At 42.5% G+C, this 23854-nt stretch overlaps 1 protein-coding gene across 1 annotated transcript in view; it reads right to left on the reverse strand.

Moving 5' to 3' along the window:
- The window catches only part of Il2ra (interleukin 2 receptor subunit alpha), a 58748-nt gene that overhangs the window by 14899 nt on the left and 19995 nt on the right, over positions 1-23854 (reverse strand). The window contains exons 2-3 of the mRNA XM_034510817.2: positions 4330-4506; positions 1678-1788 (exon numbers count right to left, since the gene is read on the reverse strand). Coding sequence (XP_034366708.1) covers positions 1678-1788; positions 4330-4506 — 288 coding nt within the window. The remainder of the gene's footprint in view (positions 1-1677; positions 1789-4329; positions 4507-23854) is intronic.

Genomic DNA, 23854 nt, shown 5'->3' on the forward strand with positions numbered 1-23854 from the left:
CCAATGGCTCTCCATCTAATCAGACCGAACTATACATGATGTCAAACTCTGGATCATAAATTTCTCATAGCTTTAGAATCTTCCAGATTTTCAAAACACTCAAGTACCCAAAACAACCCCCCAAAGAACCACATACAAACTCTCTGCCCCCACAGGAAGCTCGATGTCCCTGACCTGAGCCATTTTCTGTTACATTGCACTTTGCGTAACAGCATTGGGGGCTGAGTGCTGTTTTCATATATAATAATAACAAATTATTATTTCAAGATCTAGAAACATCATAGTTGACAAAACCTGTTTGAATTTGATTTTTTTTCTTTAAACCCCAAACTATGACAATTTATAAAACATCCCTCAGCTAGAAACAACTTGTCCCCTCTCTCTCCCTCTCCCTGTTCTTCTTCCCCTTCCTCTTCCTCCCCCTTCCCCTCCCTCCTCTTTCTTTTCCTCCCCATCCACATCTCCATCTCCATCCCCCTCCCCCTCCCCCTTCCCCCCTCGTTATTTGGGGGTGAGGAGGGTATCATACAGTTCAGGATGGCTTTGAACTTCTCATCCTCCTGCTTCTGCTCCCCAAATGCTAGGATTACAGACATGTACAACTATGCCCAGTTCATCTGATGGTCTCTTGAATAAGAACAAATGTTGACACCCCACCAACAGAGACCTTTCTGTATCTGTAGAGGTTGGCACTAGTTACCAGGAGAGAAGAGAAAACATTAAATCTATTTATTTGAAAAACATTATTCCAGGACGGAGCTGGGAGAGAAAAGGGACTGAAAACATCACATTGCAATAATGCTTCTATATTGGACTCCCCTCAAACACACACATTGGATGCTGTGATTAATTTTTAAGTAGCTAAAAATAAGCTCTCCAAAGAAAGAGGGACTAGAGGTCTTGCTTCCACTCTGTGATGTGACTTTAGCTAAACCATTTCAAGGCTCTGTGTCTTAGTTTCTTTGATAATCAAGGAATTTCTTCCTGTTCTCTGAGTCACTCAGCTTTGGGTTCAAATGGGATTATATAACATATAATAAAGTTCTTTGTAAGGCTAACTTTATCATAACTTTATCATAAAATTATGGGGTCTTCTTATAGCTCACTGGTCCCTACAAATCTCAGGTCTTACACTAGCAATCTCTTCTTGACATCGTGGCTTAATTTAAGTATTATCATTACTGGGAAAGTGTGGGTAGATACAGAGTCCACTCATCCACACTTCACTGAGTAGTGAATAAGTGTCTGGGACTATTATTTTACAACTCTGTACTGTAAAAGGCAAATCGATACCAATGGTTTTGCTCCAAGTTCATTGGTTTGTGCTTAAGAGAAAATAGGAAAGATTCGTAAGGGCAGGGGCCCTTGTTTATTCAACTGCTTTCTTCGGTGGGTGGTGCCTAGATTGGAGATATTGCCAACACGTGCTTATGAACTGAATTGAATCTGTAGGATCCTACGTTACAATCAGAAAGAGTGGCTTGAAATGCTAAGCAGTGAGTCTGCCAACAACTGACAATGCTGTTATCTGCATGGAATTCTGAGAGGAGGAGAATGAATCCTACCCGCCTATTGAGAACAGGACTAATCTCCCTCCTTTGGTTCATCCTTTCCGTGTAACCAGAGGCCAGTTTCCAGGAGCCAGCTAGAGGATGGTTGTTGAGGCGCATGTCTTACCTGTAAGGTTCTCTGGGTGCACAGACTGTGCTGATCTCTGCATGTCTGTGGTGTGTTGCTCTTTCTGGTCTTTGGGTTGAGGTGTAACTTGCTTTCTTGAGTTGTCATGGGCTAGAGAATATGGGAGAAACAGGACAAATAAGTTCCCAAATGCTCAGAATAAAAAGAGCCGTCTGTGCTGTCATTCACCCTGGGACATCTCTCTGATGCCAGGGATGTATCTGTGCTGAGTGTGCAAAGATAAACAAACAAGGCCTTCCTTGTGTAGGGCATAGGGGACCTTGTTACCAGTCAGGCATGAGAATAGCAAGCTTGAATAAGCTCAGATCCCAGGAATCTCAGAACTGAGAATGGCAGGAGTGAAGCCATTCCCCACCTGCCTCTACCTGCTCTGGAACATGTAACCATGACACTCCACTGAGAACCATGGGCACTGGGCCACATAGCATAAATACCTGGAATTCTTCTCCTTGCTAATGAGGTATCTAAGTATTTCTGAGCCATCAACTAATGAGCCTCTCTTCCTGGGTATTCCTTCCCCCAAAAGGTATTTAATCACTGGCTCACCATGAATAAAGTGTATATAGGCACATCTATTATCAAATAAACCAGTATGAACAAGCAAGAATCATCTCCCTGGTCTTAAAGAGCAGTGCCCAAATCTCCTGAAGAAGGCCTGCTTTCTTCCAGCCCCTCCATACTTTTGGCACTCTGAATCAAGCTGGGTTCTGCCTGTCTTGGGCTCTGCCTTCCTGCTCAGCGTGTGGGCACCCTAAGGGGAAGTGTGGACTGGGGGAACCCCCGTGGACTGGGGGACACCCTCCCCCACTTTCCTGACTCAGTGGTTCCCCTGCGGTGCCCAAGTATACACAGGAGACTGGGAAACCTACCATTCGACCCAGACTCTGCCGTTTCCCCTTCTGGGAAAACATGGAGTGTGCCACCATTATGGACTTCATTCTGCCTCCCCTGAGCAAGAAGGCACATCAGCTGTACTCAAGCACCCCAGCCAGTCGGGGATCAGTAGGGCACCTTGGATGGGGCCAGCACACCTAGCCCAGCATTGGCCTATCCATATTTATATGCATATTGGCATTGGATCCAACCTGGGAAATCCTTGTGTGCATGTGGATCAGTGGCTTCATTCCTTGTCACAAGTGCCACCAGTGTGGCACATGGCAGGAAGGAGTAATCTAACTCCACAACATTTATTTAGCTCTTCCAATCCCCTCAAATGGTTCAAAGCAGTTCAAGTTGGAGAAATGTGCTCTTAAGGCAATGGTCAGAAAACATCTGCCCTTGTGAAGAACTGGCAGAGAAGTTACAGGCGAGCATCTCAGTGAGGGGACAATGGAAATCCAGCTTTGGATAAAGGGGGATGGTTGAAGGATGAGTAAGCCAGGCACTTCAATAGAGCAGTCATCTTTAAACTCTGCCCTCCACCCATGGTTTGGCTCACTGACGCCCTCCATTCTCATAGTTAAAAAAAATAAAGCTGATTGGAACAACAGATCAGTTATGGGACCCACCTAGGTGTCTAACAACAGAGGAATGACTAAAGCAAATGTGGAATATATATCTGGATTTTTATTAATATATGTGTGTGTGTGCGCACACACACACACACACACACACACACACACACACACACACACACATCTGTCCTAATTGGCCTGGAGCTCACTTTATAGACCAGGCTGGCTTCAAACTCACAGAGATCCACCTGCCTCTGGCTACTGAGTTCTGGGTTTAAAGACATGTGCCACTACCCTCAGCTCAGCTAGGATGAATTTTTTTTAGCCATAAAGAAGAAAATGAGTGCACTGAGAGATAACAATATTAAGCAAATTAAGCCAGCCCCAGAAAGACAAATATGTTTTCTTTCATTCGTAGTTCCTAGACTTTCTATAGGTAACTAAATGTAACTATATCTATATGACCTGAAAGTACAAAAAAAAACTGTCTAAAAAAACTAAAAGTTAATAATGGAGGGGAGGGAGAATAGAGGAAAGAGTCGGGGTTTTAGGTAGGGGCAGAATATGCTCATTCTACAGTGTATACCTGCATGATAATATTCTTATTTAACACAGTACTATGTATAATGGATATATGCAATGAAAAAAAAATATATGCACACTCCAGAATCGAGAAGAAACTGGGTTCAGAAACAGGCTGTGTGAAGGAGCATTCTGAACTCAAGGAAGAGAAGAAGACAACAGCAAAATCCTGGTATCGATCAGATTGACCCAGGCTTAGTCAAGAACTTAGCAAGCCTAGTTCTAAGACCAAGTAGATATCAGTAATGTTAGATGAGTGGATATTACAGAAGCCTTTAAAATCTGTTATTTATAGATTTGTCCACCATTTTTTTAAAGACTTATTTATTTATGTATGTGAGTACACCATTTGCTCTCTTCAGACACACCAGAAGAGAGCATCAGATTCGATTACAGATAGTTGTGAGCCGCCATGTGATTGCTGGGAATTGAACTTAGGACCTCTGGAAGAGCAGTCAATGCCCTTAACCACTGAGCTGTCTCTCCAGTCCCTCGTCCACCATTTTTATCTGTTGGGCCAAGTTAATGGGAGCTTGAGTCTTTCTTCTTTTATCCCTAATTCCCTTCTCATCCAGGTAGCAAAAGGGACACTTACAGTTGCTTATGCACTGACAGTTGTTGCTCCAGGAGTTTCCTAAACAAACCATATAGACCAGCTCATTTCGTCTTCGGAAACCCCTCTTGCATTCACAGTTTAGGATGGTGCCATTCTTGTAGGAGAGGGCTTTGAATGTGGCATTAGGGATCTCTGGTGGGTCATCCAGACACATCTCTGCAAAGGCAAGAAGAGTGTTGGTGAGACATGAGTTTGACTGTGCAATAGCTTGCTCACACATTTCTTCTCTCTACTGAAAGGATTGGTACGTATTCCACATCCTCAGAGGCCCACACTGTGGTTTCTGTCCTGGCTGGCCTTTAGTGTCAACTGGACACAGGATAGTCATTTGAGACAAGTGAACCTCATTTGAGAAAATGCCTTCATAAGACGTAGGCCAGTAGTGTGTTTTCTTAACTGGTTATTGATGAGAGAGCATCCAGCCCTGGGTTGGTGGAGCCACCGTGGGCTGGTGGTCCTGGGTACGCTGAGAAACCCACGAGGAACAAGCCAGTAAGTAGCACTCCTCCATGGCCTCTGGATCAGCTTCTGCCTCCAGGATTCTGCCCTGTTTGAGCTCCTGCCCTGATTTCTTTCAGTGATGAATAGAGGTGTAAGCCAAATAAACTCTCTCCTTTCCAAGTTGCTTTTGGTCATGGCATTTCATCACAGCAATAGCGACCCTAACTAAGACAGTTCCTTAGAAATCTTTGTATTAGAGATGCTTCCATTAGCAACTGCACAGATGTATAAATGACCTACATGCAGAGAGGGGAAGACTGTTGAATGCTCAGCCCCTAAGTGTGATATCTAGACCACTCCCACCAAGGCTTGGGAACATTGCAGAAAAGGGGAAGGAAACAAAACAAGGGATTGGGGGGCAGTTGCTATGGAACTCTGTTTTCTGAGAATGACTTGGGTGTCTCACCAATGAACTCCTAGCAGCTGTCATTACCTGCACAATATTGTGCCTATCAACATCTTATCATGCAGAGAGGAAGGGCTCATGGCGTTCCACCATGATGATGATGATTTACAGACAGTTAACCGCTGCTGGACAGGAGGATATCATGAGGCCCCATCATTGAACATAAAGGCAACTGATGGTTGCTGAGAGAGGGAGAGACATTTTTCTCAGGAAAATCAGACTATATAGCCTCCGATACATTGCTTATATACCTGTAAATAACCCAGCATCCATGTTTCTCTAAATGGCTCTAACCAAACTCATTGATTCACCACAAAGACATGAACACATAAGAACAACTAGTTAGGAAGAAACAGGGAATCAGTGGGCATGAGAGCACAGAGGATGATGGGTGTATACGTGGATATGAACAAAATACATTGTATGCATCTATGGAAATGTCACAATGAAACCCATTGTATAATTTGTATATGCTGATAAAGCTGCAAAGATAAATAGTTGTGTCAGAGATGCTATAGCAGTGTTCACCCGCTTTCCTCTACAGTATAAAATACAAACCATAGAAGGAATAAGTAGAAATAAGTAGAATTTTACTCTGAAGGTACCTCATGTCTAGCATACCCAGGAAAGAGGGTGGGTGGGCCAAGGTAGGTCAAGGTTTCCAAGCAGAGCTTGTGTCCTAGGAGGATCACCAGAAATAGAGCTTCCCATATAGTCTTTCTGAGACGTGGTCTTCTCGTGAAGCCCAAACTGGACTCAAGCTGGTTATGTAGCTAAGGATGACCCTGAACTCCTACCATCCTGCTTCCAATCCCAATTGCTGGGATTACAGGTGCACACCACCACAGCTAGCTCAACACCTGACTCTTGAGGGGAAAAGTGACCCTGATCCAAGTGAAAACCATTCCATTGCAACAGGTTCTTGTGCTTGATGACATCAGGTAACTGGGGAAATACCACAGCCAGCAAAGGGATGGAGTGATAGCAAGGAGTGGGAATGGCGGGAAAGCAGGGGTGGGTGGGTGTGTGGGGGAGAGGATGCAGGGGAGTTGAGTCACAGCTCGATGGCTGTGTGTCTAAAGGTCGTCAAGCTGTCATCCTGTTCACCTGCTCCATCCAGGACAGCATGCCAAAGCCAACACCAGCACCTGATTAAACACCAGACTGTTGTTCATCATGATGGTTGGTGTGAGGTGTTGATTTGAAGGCTCCAATGGAAACATACTTCTGGATGTATCTGTAAGCACACTGCCTGAGAAGACTGACTATGGGTCAGCAAAATAATAGGAGAAAGACCCCACCCTCAGTGTGGGCAGGCACTCAACAGTCAGCTGGGGATGTAGGTGGGACATGAAGTAGAAGGCAAAGAAGTATGTTCTATAACCCCAACCCCAACATCCAGTCCCCCTTCTCTCCCTCTCTCTCTCCCTCTCCCTTTCCTCTCCCTCCCCCCACTCCTATCACTCTGTGTAGTAGTTTGAATGAAAGTGGCCCTCATAGACTTATATATTCGAATGCTTGGTCCTGCTTGGTGGAACTGTTTGGGAAGAATGAAACATGGGGGGGGGGTACCTGGTAGAAAGCACCTTTACACACTTACCCATCTTGCCAGCCAATTCCTGATGTTTGAAGACAGACATTAACTTACATATCCAAGTTGTTCACTACACCAGACAGAAAAGATTTCTAAAAGCAAATTGTCATGCATCCATTGCCAAGCTGCCAAAACACTAAAGAGAATGTCTTAAAGCAGCCAGAGAGAAGTGTCAGACACATTAGTGGGGACAGTGACAGATGACAACTGACTTCACCACAGGAACAAAGGGAGCCAGAAAATAACACTGGAACAAAGCCAGCCTCCAAACAGACAGACAGGCTTTCAGCTCAGTCCTGATTAGACATGACACCCTTCAAAAATGAGGATGGGGTTAGCACATTTTCAAGTAAAAGACAGTTTACAAAACTCCACTAGCACACTTGTATTGCATATTAAAAGTGAGAAGAAAGCTAAGAACAAAATGTCAAGGCTCAGGGAAATTATATTAGTCAGAAATAGAAATGTACTGGGGACAACAAAGGATATGAACAAGTATATATTCATGAGAAAGTTCCATTTTTTTCTTGAAAGAATTGTTTAAAATAAAACAATAACACTGTATGGAAGGCATTTAATTTAATTTATGTGTTGGGGGAGGGGTGAGCCCATAGGTGCAGTTCTCCTAGAAACCAGAAGAGGGGGCCAGATCTCCAGAGACAGAGGTGATTGTGAGCTGCACAATGTGGGTGCCTGGAACTAAACTCAGATCTTCTGGAAGAGCAGTGTGCCTTCTTCACCACTGAGCCACCTTGTTAGTCCCTACAGGATAGATGTTAGCACCTATGTTAATATAAAACATGTGACAACTTTGGCAAGAAAGTTGAAGTCGATGGGCCTTTAGCTTTTTAAATTTTTCTAGCATGTCTGAAATGGTGCAACGCTAACTAAATAGAACATAGAAAATTAAGACTGCATAGTAAATATTCCAGAGAAGGCATCCAGTAATGAAATACTACTGGGAACACACATAAAAAGGTAACAGAATAAATAGAACATTCCGATATGTATTAAATATATATCTGTTTAGCCAAAATGAAGAAGCATAAAGAAATAAGAATACAAATGGAGCAGCTAGGAAAGAGCAAGAATGTCGGGGTCAAACCATTACCAGTGATTACATTAAATATAAACAAGCAATTTTTTTCTAAAATAGAAGCTTTCAGACTACAAAAAAAAGCACAGTTCAACTGCATGCTGTCTAACAAAGTATAAAAACCAAAATAAATTGAGTGAAAGAACAGAAAAAGATATGCAGAGATAAGCATAGGAAAGCTGATATGGGCTATGTGACTACCAGAAAGTAGTTTCCTGGAAAGAGGGATTTTACATAGCTGAAATGCCTCTTTCCATGAAAGTACTGCGAATTCTAATAATAGCGTAAGTTGGTGTGGCCATCTCAAATCACTGGCCATATGTTTATACTGAGTTAATTAAACAAGACCTAAAGTTAATTGCATTTACATAACAGAACCATAAAATGCTCAATAATAAATTCACCCAAACCTACAAGAAGACAAGACTTGAAAATGGCAAAAGAATTTCTGCTGAGAAAACATTTTAAGGGAAGTAAACAAGGAAACGTACAATGTTTAGACATTGGAGGACTGATTTTTTTTTTAAAAAGACACGTCAGCTTACCTTCAATTCATTGATTCGATGTACATTTTAGTAAAATTGGAAAGTTGTTTTTAAACTTCCTTGGAAGTGTCTAAGACAATTGTAAAATAAAGTGTTTGCTTGGAGACTCACAATGTCTGTTACCAAGACTCATAACGTCTGTTACCAAGGCTAGTCATTGAAACAGCCAGCAACTGGGATATGAACAAGTACAGCCACAGAACATAAGCTCTAGAAACACATGGACATTTAATTACTGCCCCCACCGTTTGCCAAAGCAATTCCATGAAAAGAGGAAAACATTCTCAACAAATACTCATGAGTCATGTGGATAAGTGTGTAAAGGGAAAAGAGCTTTTTTTTTTTTTTTTTTTTGTAAATAAAATGGATTTATCTTCCATATTAAGAATGTACATGTGTGGTGTGTGTGTGTGTGTGTGTATTGCATGCAACCATAGGATTAAAACTATAAAGCTTCTAAAAGGAAATAAAGGTAAACAGCTTTAGAAGTTGTGGATAGGTGAAGATTTCTTAGGACACAACATACACTGAATATAAAAGAAAAATAGGGCTGGAGATTTGACTCAGTGGCTGAGAATGCTTGCTGCTTTTGCAGAGGACCTGTGTTCTGTTCCCAGCCACCTTGAACCAAGCATATCACAAGTGCCTGTAACCCCAGCTTCTGAGGGTCTGAGTCCACCCTTCTACCCCCTCATCCAGATTGAAATTTTTATAAAGGAAAAAAATTACAAAAGCATCGGTTAATCTAAAGACCACGAGAAAATGGAGAAGATACAGCAAACTGTAAGAAAACCATACATAATGTATATATGACAATATTTCTTCCCAGAATACATAAAGACCTACACAGTAACATTAAAGGGCAAATGACTCGATAGGTGAACAAACACTTGAATAGTCACCTTTCTAAATAAACTATGTGATTACCAAAGACACACAAACTGAAGTAGCACACACCAAGCTGCTAAGAAAATACAGGGGCTGGAGAGAGAGTTCAGCAGGTTAAGTGTACTCAACCCCCAACAGTCTGAGTTCAACCAACAGGACCCAAGGAGGAAGGAGAAAGCCCACTCCTGAAGTCACTCCCTGACAACAGGATCATGGAGGAAGGAGAAAGCCCACTCCTGAAGCCACTCCCTGACAACAGAACCCATGGAGGAAGGAGAAAGCCCACTCCTGAAGCCACTCCCTGACAACAGAACCCATGGAGAAAGGAGAAAGCCCACTCCTGAAGCCACTCCCTGACAACAGAACCCATGGAGAAAGGAGAAAGCCCACTCCTGAAGCCACTCCCTGACAACAGAACCCATGGAGAAAGGAGAAAGCCCACTCCTGAAGCCACTCCCTGACAACAGAACCATGGAGAAAGGAGAAAGCCCACTCCTGAAGCCACTCCCTGACAACAGAACCCATGGAGGAGAAAGCCCACTCCTGAAGCCACTCCCTGACAACAGAACCCATGGAGAAAGGAGAAAGCCCACTCCTGAAGCCACTCCCTGACAACAGAATCCATGGAGAAAGGAGAAAGCCCACTCCTGAAGCCACTCCCTGACAACAGAACCCATGGAGAAAGGAGAAAGCTCACTCCTGAAGTCGTTCCCTGACCCTCACACGTGTGTGCTTATGCACTTCACACAAATCATAAATAACTTCTTTTAAGATAAAAATAAAACACAAATTGAAAACCACCATAAATTTTCCCAGTAGAATGAGTGAAATGGGGAAAAAAAAGACAGAAAACCCCACTACATGTGAGGGGAACCAGAGTTGTTGGTATTCTCTTATATAGTATTGAGAGCACAAGATAAAATGACGGGCAAACTGTTTAAGGAAGCTGTTCTCAACCTGTGGGTTGTAATCCACTTGGCAAAACTCTAGCTCTAAAAATATGTATATGACAATTCATAACAGTAGCAAAATTACAGTTATGAAGTAGCAACGAAAAAATTTTATGGGTGGGTGTCACCACAATGTGAGGAACTGTTTTAAAGGGTTGAAGCATTAGGAAGGTTTAGAACCACTGGTTTAAGGTAATTAAAATGGGAGCTGGAGAGATGGCTCAGGAATTAAGAGCTGGTATTCTTGCAGAGGATGAAGATTTGGTTTCTAGAACACACATTGTGGTTTGAAACTCTGTAACCCCATTTCCAGGGGGACCCGATGCTGTCTTCTGTCCTCTTTAAATACCAAGCATGAGTATGGTGTGTATATATTCGTGTGGGCAAAACACTCATAAGCAAAATATAAATTTAAAAATATTTAAAGAATATATTTCAAATATTGTTAAATATACACCTATGTGTATAGCGATTTCACCCTGAGTATTTGTCTTAGAGTGTGAAACAATGTGCACACAGAGAGAATTTGACACAGACTTCTAGCAGCCTAATTAATAACCAACCCAAGTTGGGGCATGGTGGGAAATACTTGTAATCCCAGATCTTGGGAAGCTAACACAGGAGAATTATGAGTTCAATGCCAGCCTGGGCTACTCCAGACCTTATCTCTAAAACAACAAAACCAACCCAATAATGTATGTGCCTATCATTGTGAGGATAGAGTATTAAATTCAAAAACACGCAAGTGTTTGAATCAATTAATTCCTGGCACACACAACATAGAGAAATCTCAAAAAAAAAAAAAAAAAAAAAAAGAACTAAAGAAGCTAGTCATACTGTATGATCCACTTACATGAAATTCAAAGAGAAAGAGAACGAGAGAGCTTTAACATAGAGAAACTAGGCCAGTGGTTTCTTGTGGTGGGCAGCGTCAACGCAAAGGAGACAGCAAAAGGAGCTCAGTGTTGTTTAAATGCATGTGCACAGTTGTCAGACTCATTGAGTTGCTTCAGGCCTATTCATACAAATCCTCTATAAACAGTCTTTCTTACATATCACACACACACACACACACACACACACACACACACACACCACCGACCACCACTACCACAATAATAATTAGTAAAAATAAAACCTGCATATTTTGGGTCTGGAGAGATGGATCAGCTGCTGCTCTTGATCGTTCTCCACAATCATGAGGACCAATTTTTGGATCCCAGTGTCCATGCAGCAAGGATTCGATCCTGCAAATGCCTGTAACACTAACCCTGAGGGGTAGTACAGACAGGAGGACGGCTTGGATATACTAGCTTCCAGACTAGCTGAGAAAGTATGAGTCTCAGGTTCAAGGAGAGACTCTGCCTCAAAGGAATAGGCAGAGAGTGACAAAGGGGAGCACCTAAATATCTTATGGACTTTAATAACACTCAGGCATATGCTCCTATACACACAAGTGTGCATACACTCACACAGACACAGATATACACATTAAATTAATTTAAAATAGTAAATAAAATCCTTTAAAAATAATTTCTCTATTACTAATTTCACTGCGACAAAAATCAATTAACTTAGCAGTTCTTGAGTAACTACTTATCAGTGCAAATAGTCAAGGATTTGTCTTAATCATATTTGGAATCTGGTACCAAACCACAAGTCAAGAAACCTTTCACATGCATAACTTTGAAAAGGGTCAGATAAAGTTTCTTTGGGATAACTTTGCACCCCTAGGCATTCCTCAGAGTACAGTGGTGTTTTTCTAGACAAGGCTATGCCATGGAAATTTCCACAATCATCAGGGACTAGTTCCAGTGTCCAAGGAGGTCATGTGGGGTCATGGAGACAGTTGTAGAACTTTGTACTCTCACAGATTTTCCATTTTTAAAAGAACCTTTCTCGGAATTGCTTATAATTCTCTCCTCCTGAAAGGCCTTGCCAAATGTGTTCCAAAAATTATTCAAAGACTCGGAGGCAGAAAAACCCATAGGAAAGGCAGTCCTAAAGACTTTTTCTTTTCAATCCCCTAAGAGTAAATCTAGGCCATTCTAAGCTCTTCTCGCTCTGGTGTCATAAAAGAAACATCAACACAACAGCCAAAAATGAATAAAAAAAATAACTTGTCTAGAAGGTTCTCACAGAGGTCATGAAAGAGAATTCCATGTATACAACTCAGAAAAGGAATCCTAACTTATCTAAAATAACATCAGGTGTCGCGTGTTTTCACTCTACTTTTCCTCCCGAACACCCCAAAACTACTTCTTCCAAATACATCTCCCAGGCTTTTTCTACTTCAATTCTTGGGATATGGGGCTCCCAGGAGACTCCTATCTCAGACTCTGAGGAACATGAATATGATTTTGCCTTTCACTTGGCACAGAGCCAAAGAAGTAACCAGCAGTTGTTAATCAACCCATTACAAGGGTTTGGATCAGAGACCTACACTGGTAAAAATTACGCCACATTACTCCAGGGTTGAGCAGGTTGCCCATATTATGTCAGATTCACCGTGAGGGGTAGTCCCATTGTTGCCAAATCTCTCCCTAGTCACTCTCCCTGAAGTAAGACCATAACGCAGTGATTATCTGCAGAGCTAGTGTCTCTAGGAATTTCCTGGACAAATGGAATACAAGGCGTTCTGGGAACTTTTGACTCCTTCAGCTAATATTCTGGAAAGTACTCGTGGCAGTCACAAAGCCTCCTCCCTGTGGGCAGCAGCACAGGGCAGGTGGAGAGAGAACCCTGCTTGTGGTTTGAATGTGGATGTCAACCCTTAGGTTCAACACTGTTGGTCCCCAGCAGGTGGCACTGTTTAGGACGATTGCGGAACCTGTAAGGGTAGAGTCTTGCTGTGAAATGAGGTCATTTGTGTTTTTCTCACCAACCCCTTCTGCTCCCGGGAAGAGACCTCTTCATATAGTAAGGAGATCAAGGAGCACAGACTTGGCTCGGTACTATCTTACTCTAACTGCGATCCTCTTTACGTGGTTTTATGGCTTCGCCTCTACTCTTCAGCTAGAACAGCTTCCCCTTTATTTTTTTTAAACAGCTTTATTTTTAGAAAGAGAACGAAACTAGAATTAATTGTACCTTGACATACTTCTGTGCCCCTTGAATTAATGGCAGTATTGACCGTTGAAGCGTACTCAGGAGACAAGTGGTCCTTTTATCAATAAGACAGCGCCCCTACTGGCGGACAAGAGAGCTCACAGTGGCAAGCATGCAAACTACCTGAAGATACCAGACTGGGCTGTTTCTAAGGAGCCCTCTCTAGCGGTGCTGATGCTTTCTGTCTACAACCACACAGCGGGTAGCTAAGGTTTAGGGAGAACTTTTGGCTGCTGCATCCTACTTTCTGTCTGTACACCCTGCCCGACGACTCTTGCCTTCCAGTGCACATTGAGCAGAGCCTTGGTGCTTTGGAATCTTCAGAGTGGTTTGTATTTTGACTCGGGATCTAGTTGGTGGCCAGAGGAAAGAAAGGTGGGCAAATTAGGATCTCTGTGGGCTGGGAGACAGTAGCTTTGTTTTACCTATGATGTTTAAGATAAGAACTTAACGGACCCCTGTGCCCTAGGTAAGTGACGTGAAAGGTACAGAAAAGTGGAAGGGCTCCCAAAGAAAGTGGACGGAGTTTGAGATGGGAGTCGTGGCTGCATGGGAGATTCAAAGAAATGTTGTTTTGTCTGGAATGCAGCCAGCACTGAAAAAGCCTCTTCTCCCTGGTGCCTCTCTCTTTTCCATCTATGGGGAGTGAGGAGAGAGGTTAGAAATCACTCACCAAGCATGGTATCTGCTGGACGGGCATTGACTGAGCTTTAATAAGAAACTCACGAGTGTATCGAGAGTGTGAGTCACCTGATGAATAGTCTGGCTTTTGCCTGAAAGTCATCCTCTTCTGCATCAGATCCGATAAGAAAGCCAAGGATAATGTGAGGGTTGTCTCCAGCCCAAATCAATGGTTGGGCCTTACAGAAAGTGTGTGTGTGTGTGTGTGTGTGTGTGTGTGTGTGTGTGTGTGTGTAAGACATTTCAATAGAACACGATGAATATCATTTAACACGATCGAATGTTCTGAGAGTGGCAGACTCATAAAGAAGAAACTGTCCTTTCTGTGCCCTTTCTGTGAGTTGTGGGAACCCTGAGGGAAGATCTGAGTTCTCCAACTTTAGAGACCTTCCTTCCATGTCAGAGAGATGTAACCTCTAGGGGACAGGATGCCCCCCTCCCCATCTGACAGCTGTCACTTGCAGGGAGATGTCTCATCTGTCTAAGTCTCTGGCTACCAGACGGTGCTTATTGATGTTGTGGTTCAGTTCAGATCATTATCTATGAAGTCAGAGCACCCAGGCCCCTCTACTTTTTTTTTTTTTTATGTAATAACAGATCTAATTTCTGAGCTCTGCTTTGTGTATAGTACCACCAATGTTCTGTGCAGCCACAAAAGGAGGATATTCTCACCCAGCTTCACACAACTGGAGACTGAGATCCTAAGAGGTCAGGCTACCCAAAGCACATTCTCATAGTGGTGGGAACTGAAAGCCAGGAGTCTAATGGCTGCCTTTATGTTTATCCTTCAAAATACCTCCAAATCTCCCTTCTACCTTTATGAAATTGTTTCAAATAGAAAACTCATGTGTGTTAAGACAGAACAAAGAGGGTTAGGACAGAGTTTGAATCTCCAATGGTCTTGAAACAAAAAGTTAGAAATAAACACACAAACCACCCTGTTCCCATTCTGACCTCCTTCTCTGAGTGACTATTACCATCTGAGCCAATTCCACATGTTCCTGATCTTCACATCCACTCAGCTCCCAAGAGCCACAACACTCTGGCATTCATATCCCCTTCCACTGATTTTCAAGACTCCCATACAACCCAGCAACTGCCCACCTCTGGGGGAACAGTATCCCTACCATTTACTTCTGCGCCGCTTCTCTCTACCCTTCCAACTGCCCCCATAATATCATCGAAACAAAGAACTAACCAGAAGTGAAGCCCAACACGCCCTTCTGCGTTGTGATTTACTGCCAGATACGACCCCTCTCTTTGCTCTTTTTTATCTAACATCCTCTAAGTTCTTGGCAAAGAAGGTTGATGAAAGAGGGGCTAAGGTGGGAGGAGTAAGGAGAGGAAGAGGAGGAGTAAGAAGAGGAAGAAAGAAGAAAGAAGAGGAGTTAGGGGGGAAAGAGAGAGAGAGAGAGAGAGAGAGAGAGAGAGAGAGAGAGAGAGAGAGAATGGAACATGGAGGCTGATGTTCGAGTGTCTCTAGCAGTCAAAGGTAGTTGGTATATCCAGGTTGGGTATTGGATTACACCTCTGATTGTATGGGCATCTTGTTATTGATCATTACCAAATATATAAAGCCTTTGGATAATCTAAGCATTAGAGTCTCATTTGTACTGAGCTCACGTGGTTGGCAGGATGGTCTGGGCGATACCCAGCCTTGCGGAGACAGCGTGGAAGATTAGCAGAGCCATCTCCCACACTGACGTCTCATGAGTGGCAGGGCTGGTGGTGTTTCTGGCTGGCCATTTCTAGCTGCGGCGCACTCGTGGCCTCTGCTGAGCTAGGCAAAGCTGCCGCAGTTTAGATAGTCGGCTTGACCAGCAGCTATTGTAAATAATTACTACAATAGGTTAACTTCATTCTTGCCTTACTTTAAGCATCCAAGTGCCAATCAAACAGCAAGTGGCAGCATCCTTGAACTGTCAATCAGCAATATGACAAAAACAGCATCTCAAACACCCTAAGACATTGTCTTTTGCCACAAGGATTTGTCCTTCTGGGCTTTGGACATTGGTGCCCATTGGGGAGAATCCTGGCCCTGCCTTAAAGCCAGGTTTGAGGTTAACCTTGACTGGAGTTCAGATCAAACAAAACAAGTCATCCTAGCAGAGGCATTGTGAAACAGTGTACCATCTTCTTCTTTGCTGTAACAGAATACCTAACAAAAGCAATGGAAGAAAGGAGGGATATATCTTGGCTCAAGTGCAAGCCTATCGTGGTGGGAAGTCCCAACAGCAGGAGGTTGAAGGCACTGACCATGGTGTATCCATAATCAGGAAGCAGGGAATGATGGATGCTAGTGATCAGCTAGCTTTCTCCTTTTAGAGCAGACCAGGACTACAGCCACTGGAAATGACACCGCACACTTCAGGGTTGGCCTTCATACTTATTAACTTAATCTGGAAACTACCTCACAGATGTGCCTGAGATTTGCTTTCATGGTGATTCTAAATCCCCTCAAGTTGAAAAGGAGATTAATCATCACAAATGCATTGCTGGGAAAGACAGGAAGATGAGTGTCCCTTGAAATAATCTCTCATTGCTTTATATTATCTGCAAAATTCTCCACAAGTCTTAATGGCTGCTTAGATCACTTCCCAATCTTGCTTTGCTTTGTTTTTGTGTTTACTGATATGTAAAGTTACAGGACCAGAAAACAGGGTTTCTTTTGAATTGATTTTTTAAAGAACAATAAGAGAACTCTGAACTAGTTTTCTCCCTTTAATGTACATTTACCCAAGTATATAACAGTTTTTGAATCTCTTAAAACATGGTAAATTTCTTATTTGTGTTTCCTGTTGCTGTGATGAAATGTCCCAACTGTCCTGGTTGTGGGTTTTTGTTTGTTCATTTGGTGGTTGGTTTTGGTTTTTTTGTGTGTGTGGGGGGGGGTGTTGTTTTTATTTGTTTTGTTTTTACCAACTTGACAGAAACTAGAGTTATTTGAGAAGAACCTCAATTGTGAAAACATCTCCATCCGAATAATCTATAGGCAGTTTTGTGATTGATGGAGAAGGGCCCAGGCCACTGTAGTGGTGCCATCTCTGGGCAGGTGACCTTGGGGGATATAATAAAGCAAACTGAGCAAGCCTCAGAGAATGAACCAGGAATCACTGGTCCTTCATAGAGCAAGCACTGGTCTTCCATGGCTTCTGCCTTAATTTTACCTAAAAGTCTCTTTCTTGAGTTCCTGCCTTAACTTCTCTCAATGATGACTTGGAAGAATAAGACAAAATAAACCTGTTCCTCCCCAACTTGTTTTTGGTCATAGTCTTTAGCACTGCTATAGAAAACTAAGACGTTGACAAAGACATCTCATGGGAGAATGTGCCCTTCCCCCAGCCTTGAGCAGGCCTAAGAGACCTTGTTTACCACCACAGACCAAGTGATAGGATCTAGGTGGAGTTACCCACCTTGGCTGCATGAAACTTAGAAGAAGAGCTGCCCCTGGGCTTGCCTTGAGATATCTCTGGCCACGACCAAGAACGGATTATCATATCGGATTATCCCACCCATCTCTGGCTTAAACCAGAAAGGTTTGTGTTGGTTCCCTTTAAATTGAGAGCTGAATATTAAAGCTTTGAGCCTTGATCAGAGAACTTTGTCTTGGCTTCATCTCTTCTCGCCCTCTGTCCCCCTTTCATTTCCAGCCCCCCTTTCAGGTGAACCCAGTTATCTGTGGCCACAGGTGGCTACAGATTGGCATCCTTAATGAGGGACCTGAAATTGGGGGACCAGCTGAGGAATACTGTCTTAGGTGGAGCTCCATGGAAAATGGAACAAGAAGGAGAGTATCCCATGCACTTGGTAAACAGCAAACAGCATTGATACTAGCTCTAGTTATTTTGGAGGCTGGGTTTGCAGGAAGTGTGTTTTAGGGGATACAGTCTAGGTTGAATAGGTGTTGACCCAACACCTATTTCACCTAGGAGGTGACAGTGAATTATGGGTCAGGAGAATTCTAAACAGGCATTTTTCCCACAGCCTGCAAGAGCTGCCCCAGTCGAGAGGAGCAGAGTTAGAAGAAATTGGAAAACTAAGAAAGCAGGGCACTGAGGAGTAAATATCAATAGCCACCACTACACCTCTTAAAGAAAGAGCTGAAGAGTTAGATCTTGAATATGAGAGAGAGAGAGAAAAGATTTCAGAAAAGCCGTTGTCCTCTCTCTGGGCTGTGTCAACAAAAAAGAATGAAAAGGCTATTGCAGAGCTTTCCTAGGAGCAGGAGAAAATTCAAGAAATGTCCTGAGTTTCTATCTGGCTTCCACAGGAGAAATCCTTAGTTCTCCTTTCCTTGTTCATTGTCTGTCCTTGGCGTGCCAATGTCTACGTGTGTCAATTATCTGTTTAACTTTTGTTGTCTAAATGATTGGTGTTCTATGTTTCATGTTCAAAAGAAAAGATCGTTAAAACTGCTTGATCCAACCCTTGATCTAGTTTAACTTTGTTTTAAAGGCAGTGTTAATATGCATAGCAGAGGCTGCTAAGTTATCCTGCACCTGTAGCAAAGAGTTGAGCTGAGCTAGAAAAGCCTTTTTAGAAGTTGATTTTCGACATAAGCTGCTTTTAAAGGGACCAACAGCTTTTTAGATTCTATAAGAAAGCTGAGAGTTGTTTGTCCCAGAAAAATCTCTGTGACAAGGTGTTTTTCTCTTGAAATTACAACTAAAAAAAAAAAAAAAAAAAAAAAAAAACAAGAAAAATGTGTTTGGTCTAAATATATAAGACGTATAGCCACTTCATTTTTGTTTAAACATGAGGCTACACAAAGAATAAAGGTTCTTTTTGCTAATTGGTTTTAAAGGTATAAATATGTTCTACATGTCTTGGTTATAGATTATTGGCCTATAAGTTATTGGGTATGATTAAAAATTTACAACCTTGGTAACAGAAAGTTGGTTTAAAACTGGTAACTCAGGGTTAGAGTCATTCAGAAACCAGATGTATAAAGATAAGATGTAAAAACAATGTCTCTTTAGTGAGATATTAAAAGTTGTGCTATTGTACATTCATATATAAGAACTGGCAGCAAACTTTGTAACATAAAGGTAATCTACTTGGTGTTGATTTTAGAGAAAATAGATTGTTTACATTGTTAAAAATTGGTTTTGTTTCTCAAAATTATGGTTATACTCTAAAGTTGCAAAAGAAACTTAAAAATATAGTTAAACTGCCACTTTTTCATTGGCTACAGTTGGCAGTTCAATCATGAGCTTGAGATTTTGTGACTCACCCATGTTTATAGAGAAAAAGATACAACAGGTAGAGTTAAATTAAAGTTTTAAAAACAACTGTGACACAGTATAGGCCTACAAAAAAGAATCTTTGGGCCAGGCCTCAGAAAACAGGCGGAGATTTAAAACATTTACATTTGAATTAAGACAATGCACATTGGGCTCAGACAGAAGCTTGTGTGACAGACATTCCTTTTGTCTTGGTCTTCATGACTAGCTCCTAGAAAGCTGTTTTCCAAAATTTGTTTATTGCCTTGCTTGTTCCTTGCGGGGGAGGGGGACAATCTCAAACCCAAAGACATTCACAACAAACAATTTATTGGCCTGAAGTTATAGATAATGATTATGCTAGAGAAATTAAAATTATAGATGTTTCCCTCCATGATATTATAACTGTACCTGCTGACAAAAAATTTTGTCAAAAAATTTTTTTGCTGACAAAAATATCGCTCAACTTGTTTTAGTTCCTTTACATCTGCTTTCTTGTAAATTTGTTAAAAATGAGAGAGGACAAGATGGCTTTGGTTCCTCTAATGTGTATTGGGTTCAATCTATTACTAACAAAAGACCTAATCTTAAGCTAATAATTAAAAGAAAAAGTTTTGAAAAATTAATAGATACTGAGACTGATGTAACAATTATTAGAGGACAAGATTGCCTTCAGCTTGGCCTTTATCTGATACTCTCACTCAGCTAAAAAAAAATTGGCTATTCAATTAATCCAAAACAAAATTCAAACTTAAAATTTATAAAACTAATGGGACATTTAGATTAGATACCAGAACATTTCCGCTTTTAACCTTATTTTTTACATTGCTTAGATAGTCATGTTGCTGTTAACCTTTGAACCTTGTGTCTCAAACAGATAGGTTGCCTTCACACTGGAGCACTCTCAGCAAGCCCAGCCATTCATCATGGCAGTTATCCATCACTATAAAAAAATTGCATCGAGTACATGCTCACAGGTCTTTGGTCTGAATGTGGCTTTGGTCTATTTGAAAAAGAGTGTGCCAATGATGGCCAGTTAGTCAAAGATGGGTAAGAGTGTTCTTGAGCTCCTATAGACCTAAGGCAGAGGCATACATCAATATGCTATGTATGTTTTCCTCGAGGATGGGCAATGTAGGAACAATATAGATGCCAACCTAAGCCAAGCACAGTCACCGGCCACTCTCTACCCCAGATGGGATGAAATTGTGTACCCCATCCAGCTACTGGCACTGTTCATCTTTATGAACTAAAAAAGTGGGGAATTGTGCCCTTCCTCCAGCCTTGAGCAGGCCTGAGAGACCTTGTTTACCACTACAGACCAAGTGATAGGATCCAGGTAGAGTTACCCACCTTGGCTGCATGAAACTTAGAAGAAGAGCTGCCCCTGGACTTGCCTTGAGATATCTCCAGCTGTGACCAAGAACGGATTATCATATAGGATTATCCCACCCATCTCTGGCTTAAATCAGAAAGGGTTTGGGTTGGGCCTTTCCCTTTAAATTGAGAGCTGAACATTAAAGCTTTGAGCCTTGATCAGAGAACTTTGTCTTGGCTTCATCTCTTCTCGCCTTCCGTCCCCCTTTCATTACCAGTCCCTCTTTCAGGTAAGCCCAGTTATCTGTGGCTGAAGGTGGCTACAAGAGAAAGGGTTTATTTTAGTTCAAAATTCCTGGTTACAGTCCATAATTTGGGTGCTTGAACCAGCTAGTCACATTATGGCATCTGCAGAGATTATTTTTTTTAATTAATAAGATATCATAGTTTTGAACCTGTTTATGTTAACCTTTTTTTAAATTGCTTTAATAAAATACCCCAGACTGGGCAAATTTATGAAGAACAAAAGTTTATTTGGCCTAGAGTCCTAGAGACTGGACAGTCTAAGTCTTAGATCCTAAGAGATAGCATGGGCACCTGCTAGGCATCTGGTGAACATTTTTTGTTACTGTTATGTCATAACAAGGCGGAGAGTATTACATGAGGAGATGGAGCTTGACTGTCTTCTCTTCTTGCAAGCCACTAATGCCACCAATAGGGTCCTACTCTGGTGACCTCCAACATGCTTATCACCTCCCAAAGGCCTTACTTCCAAACACCATCAGCAGAGAGAAGGTAGGTCGTCTCCATGGCAGTTAGATAAAAGCCAGCATTCTTCAGGGACTGCTGAAACCAGTTCACAGCCTTGACTTCTGACCTAAGGGACACATGGCTACCTGTGGTGCCTATCAACATATCAAAGCCCATGCTGGCCTTCAGGCAACTTCAGTATCTTGAACACCTGTAGTAGCTGCTTCTTCAGTGGCCAATGCTAATTATGTTCCCCCCAAACCCTGCTTACTGAGAGGGTCTGCACTAGCTTCTGGGACGCTGTCCCTGGTTCTGATTGGTAAATAAAGATGCCAACAGCCAATAGCTGGGAAAAACAGACAGAGGTGGGATTTTGGGATTCCAGGCCTTGGGACCAGTAGGAGGGAGAAAGAGGAGATCTACCATGTAGGGAGAGTGTCAAGGAATGGAGAGATGCCATGTCTGAGAAGAATGAAGGACAGAGATGCATAGCCACCCTGTGAAGGAGCTGGGAGAGTATGGGCTAGCATGTTGCCCAACTAGGTCTAGAGCAGCCAAGACAGAACATAGAATTAGTAAGTAATACCTTGGGATTAACCACTTGGAGGTTTGGCAGTGGCTCAGTTATTGTGCTGTTAAAGGCACATTAAAATATAAAGACTGTATGTATGTATTTTGTTTGGGAACAAAACCATTGAGGTGGGAAGTAACCAGTAGGTTAGCATGATGGTTCTTATTGTCACACAGGAGGCACACCAGTGAGAAATTGTCTGGATATTAAGGGTAGCTGTGTGTACTAGCTGGTTTTGTGTGTCAACTTGACACAAGCTGGAGTTATCACAGAGAAAGGAGCCTCCCTTGAGGAAATGCCTCCATGAAATCCAGCTCTAAGGAATTTTCTCAATTAGTGATCAAGGCGGTTGGGGGGAGAGCCCATTGTGGCTGGTACTATTCCTGGGGGTGGTAGTCCTGGCTTCTATAAGAAAGCAAGTTGAGCAAGCCAGGGGAAGCAAGCCAGTAAGCACCACCCGTCCATGGCTTCTGCATCAGGTCCTGCCTCTAAGTTTCTGCCCTGTGTGAGTTCCAGTCCTGACTTCCTTTGGTGATGAACAGCAATGTGGAAGTATAAGTTGGATAAACCTTTTCCTCCCCAACTTGCTTCTTGGTCATGATGTTTTGTGCAGGAATACAAACCCTGAGTGAGACACTGTGGTAATTTGAATGTAATTGTCCCCCAAAAGCCCATAGAGAGTGGCACTATTAGGAGGTGTGGCCTTGCTGGAGGAAGTGTGTCACTGTGGAGGTGGGCTCTGAGGTCACATATGCCCAAGCTATGACTGGTGTGACACACATTCCTTTCTGCTGCCTGCAGATCAAGATGTCAAACTCTCAGTTTCTTCTCCAGTATCATGCCTAGCTACATGCTGCCATGTTTCCCAACATGATGATATTGGACTAAACCTCTGAAATTGTAAGCCAGTCCTAATTAAATGCAAGAGTTGTCATGGTCATGATGATGTCTCTACACAGGAATGAAACTCTAGCTAAGACAGTAGCCTGTGAGAACATCAGTGAGTGCTTTATTGATGTCAGAACACTCATCTTAATTGTGGGCTGATTGCTTCATGGCCAGGGGGTCCTTGGCTGCACAAAACAGGGAGAGCAAGCTGAACACTAACACGCATACATTCAAGTGTTCTCTTTTCTGACTGGTTGTAATGTGATCTTACCTTCTGAGAGATCATAAGCCACTATGTTTGTTTTTCTTTTTAAAAATATGGTCCATTGCATGTCTGGTATGTGGTTTGGGTTTGTTTGTTTGTATGCGTGCGTGTGTGTGTGTGTGTGTGTGTGTGTGTGTGTGCGCGTGCGCGTTGAGAAATGGTCTCTCTATGTATCCCTGACTGTCCTAGAACTCTCACTGGCCTCAAACTCAGAAAGTCACCTCCCTCTGTCTTCTAAGTACTGGGATTAAAGGCATGTACCACTATGCCTGGCCATGTGTTTTGTTTTTATTTTTATTGTTGATACATTTGTTTGTATGTTTACCTATTTACTTATGGTGTGTGTGTCTATACACAAATGCTCATATATGCCACAGTCTGTGTGTGCAGGTCAGAGAAAAACACTCAGGCATCATTTCTCTCTTTGTCCTATGTGGGTTTCAAGACTGAACTCAGGTCATCAGGCTCTGTGTCAAGTATCTCCCCTCTTGGTTGACTCAGTGTGTGGCCACCCAAAGATTCAGTGTAGACCTAGGAAGCTGCAATGTGGACTATGCTTTCTACCGTACAGACACCCATCTGTAAAGTGTGTCCATATCACAGTCAAAGGAAAGTTGAAGGCACTTTGTTAATAAGCAGGGGAGGGGATTTGGAGGAGGCAGTGAGTCAGTCAGTGCCTCACTTCAGCACAAATTGCTTTGGCTTGGTCATGGTCTCCTGCT

This window comes from Arvicanthis niloticus, chromosome 8, assembly GCF_011762505.2.
Source record: "Arvicanthis niloticus isolate mArvNil1 chromosome 8, mArvNil1.pat.X, whole genome shotgun sequence".
NCBI lineage: Eukaryota > Metazoa > Chordata > Mammalia > Rodentia > Muridae > Arvicanthis > Arvicanthis niloticus.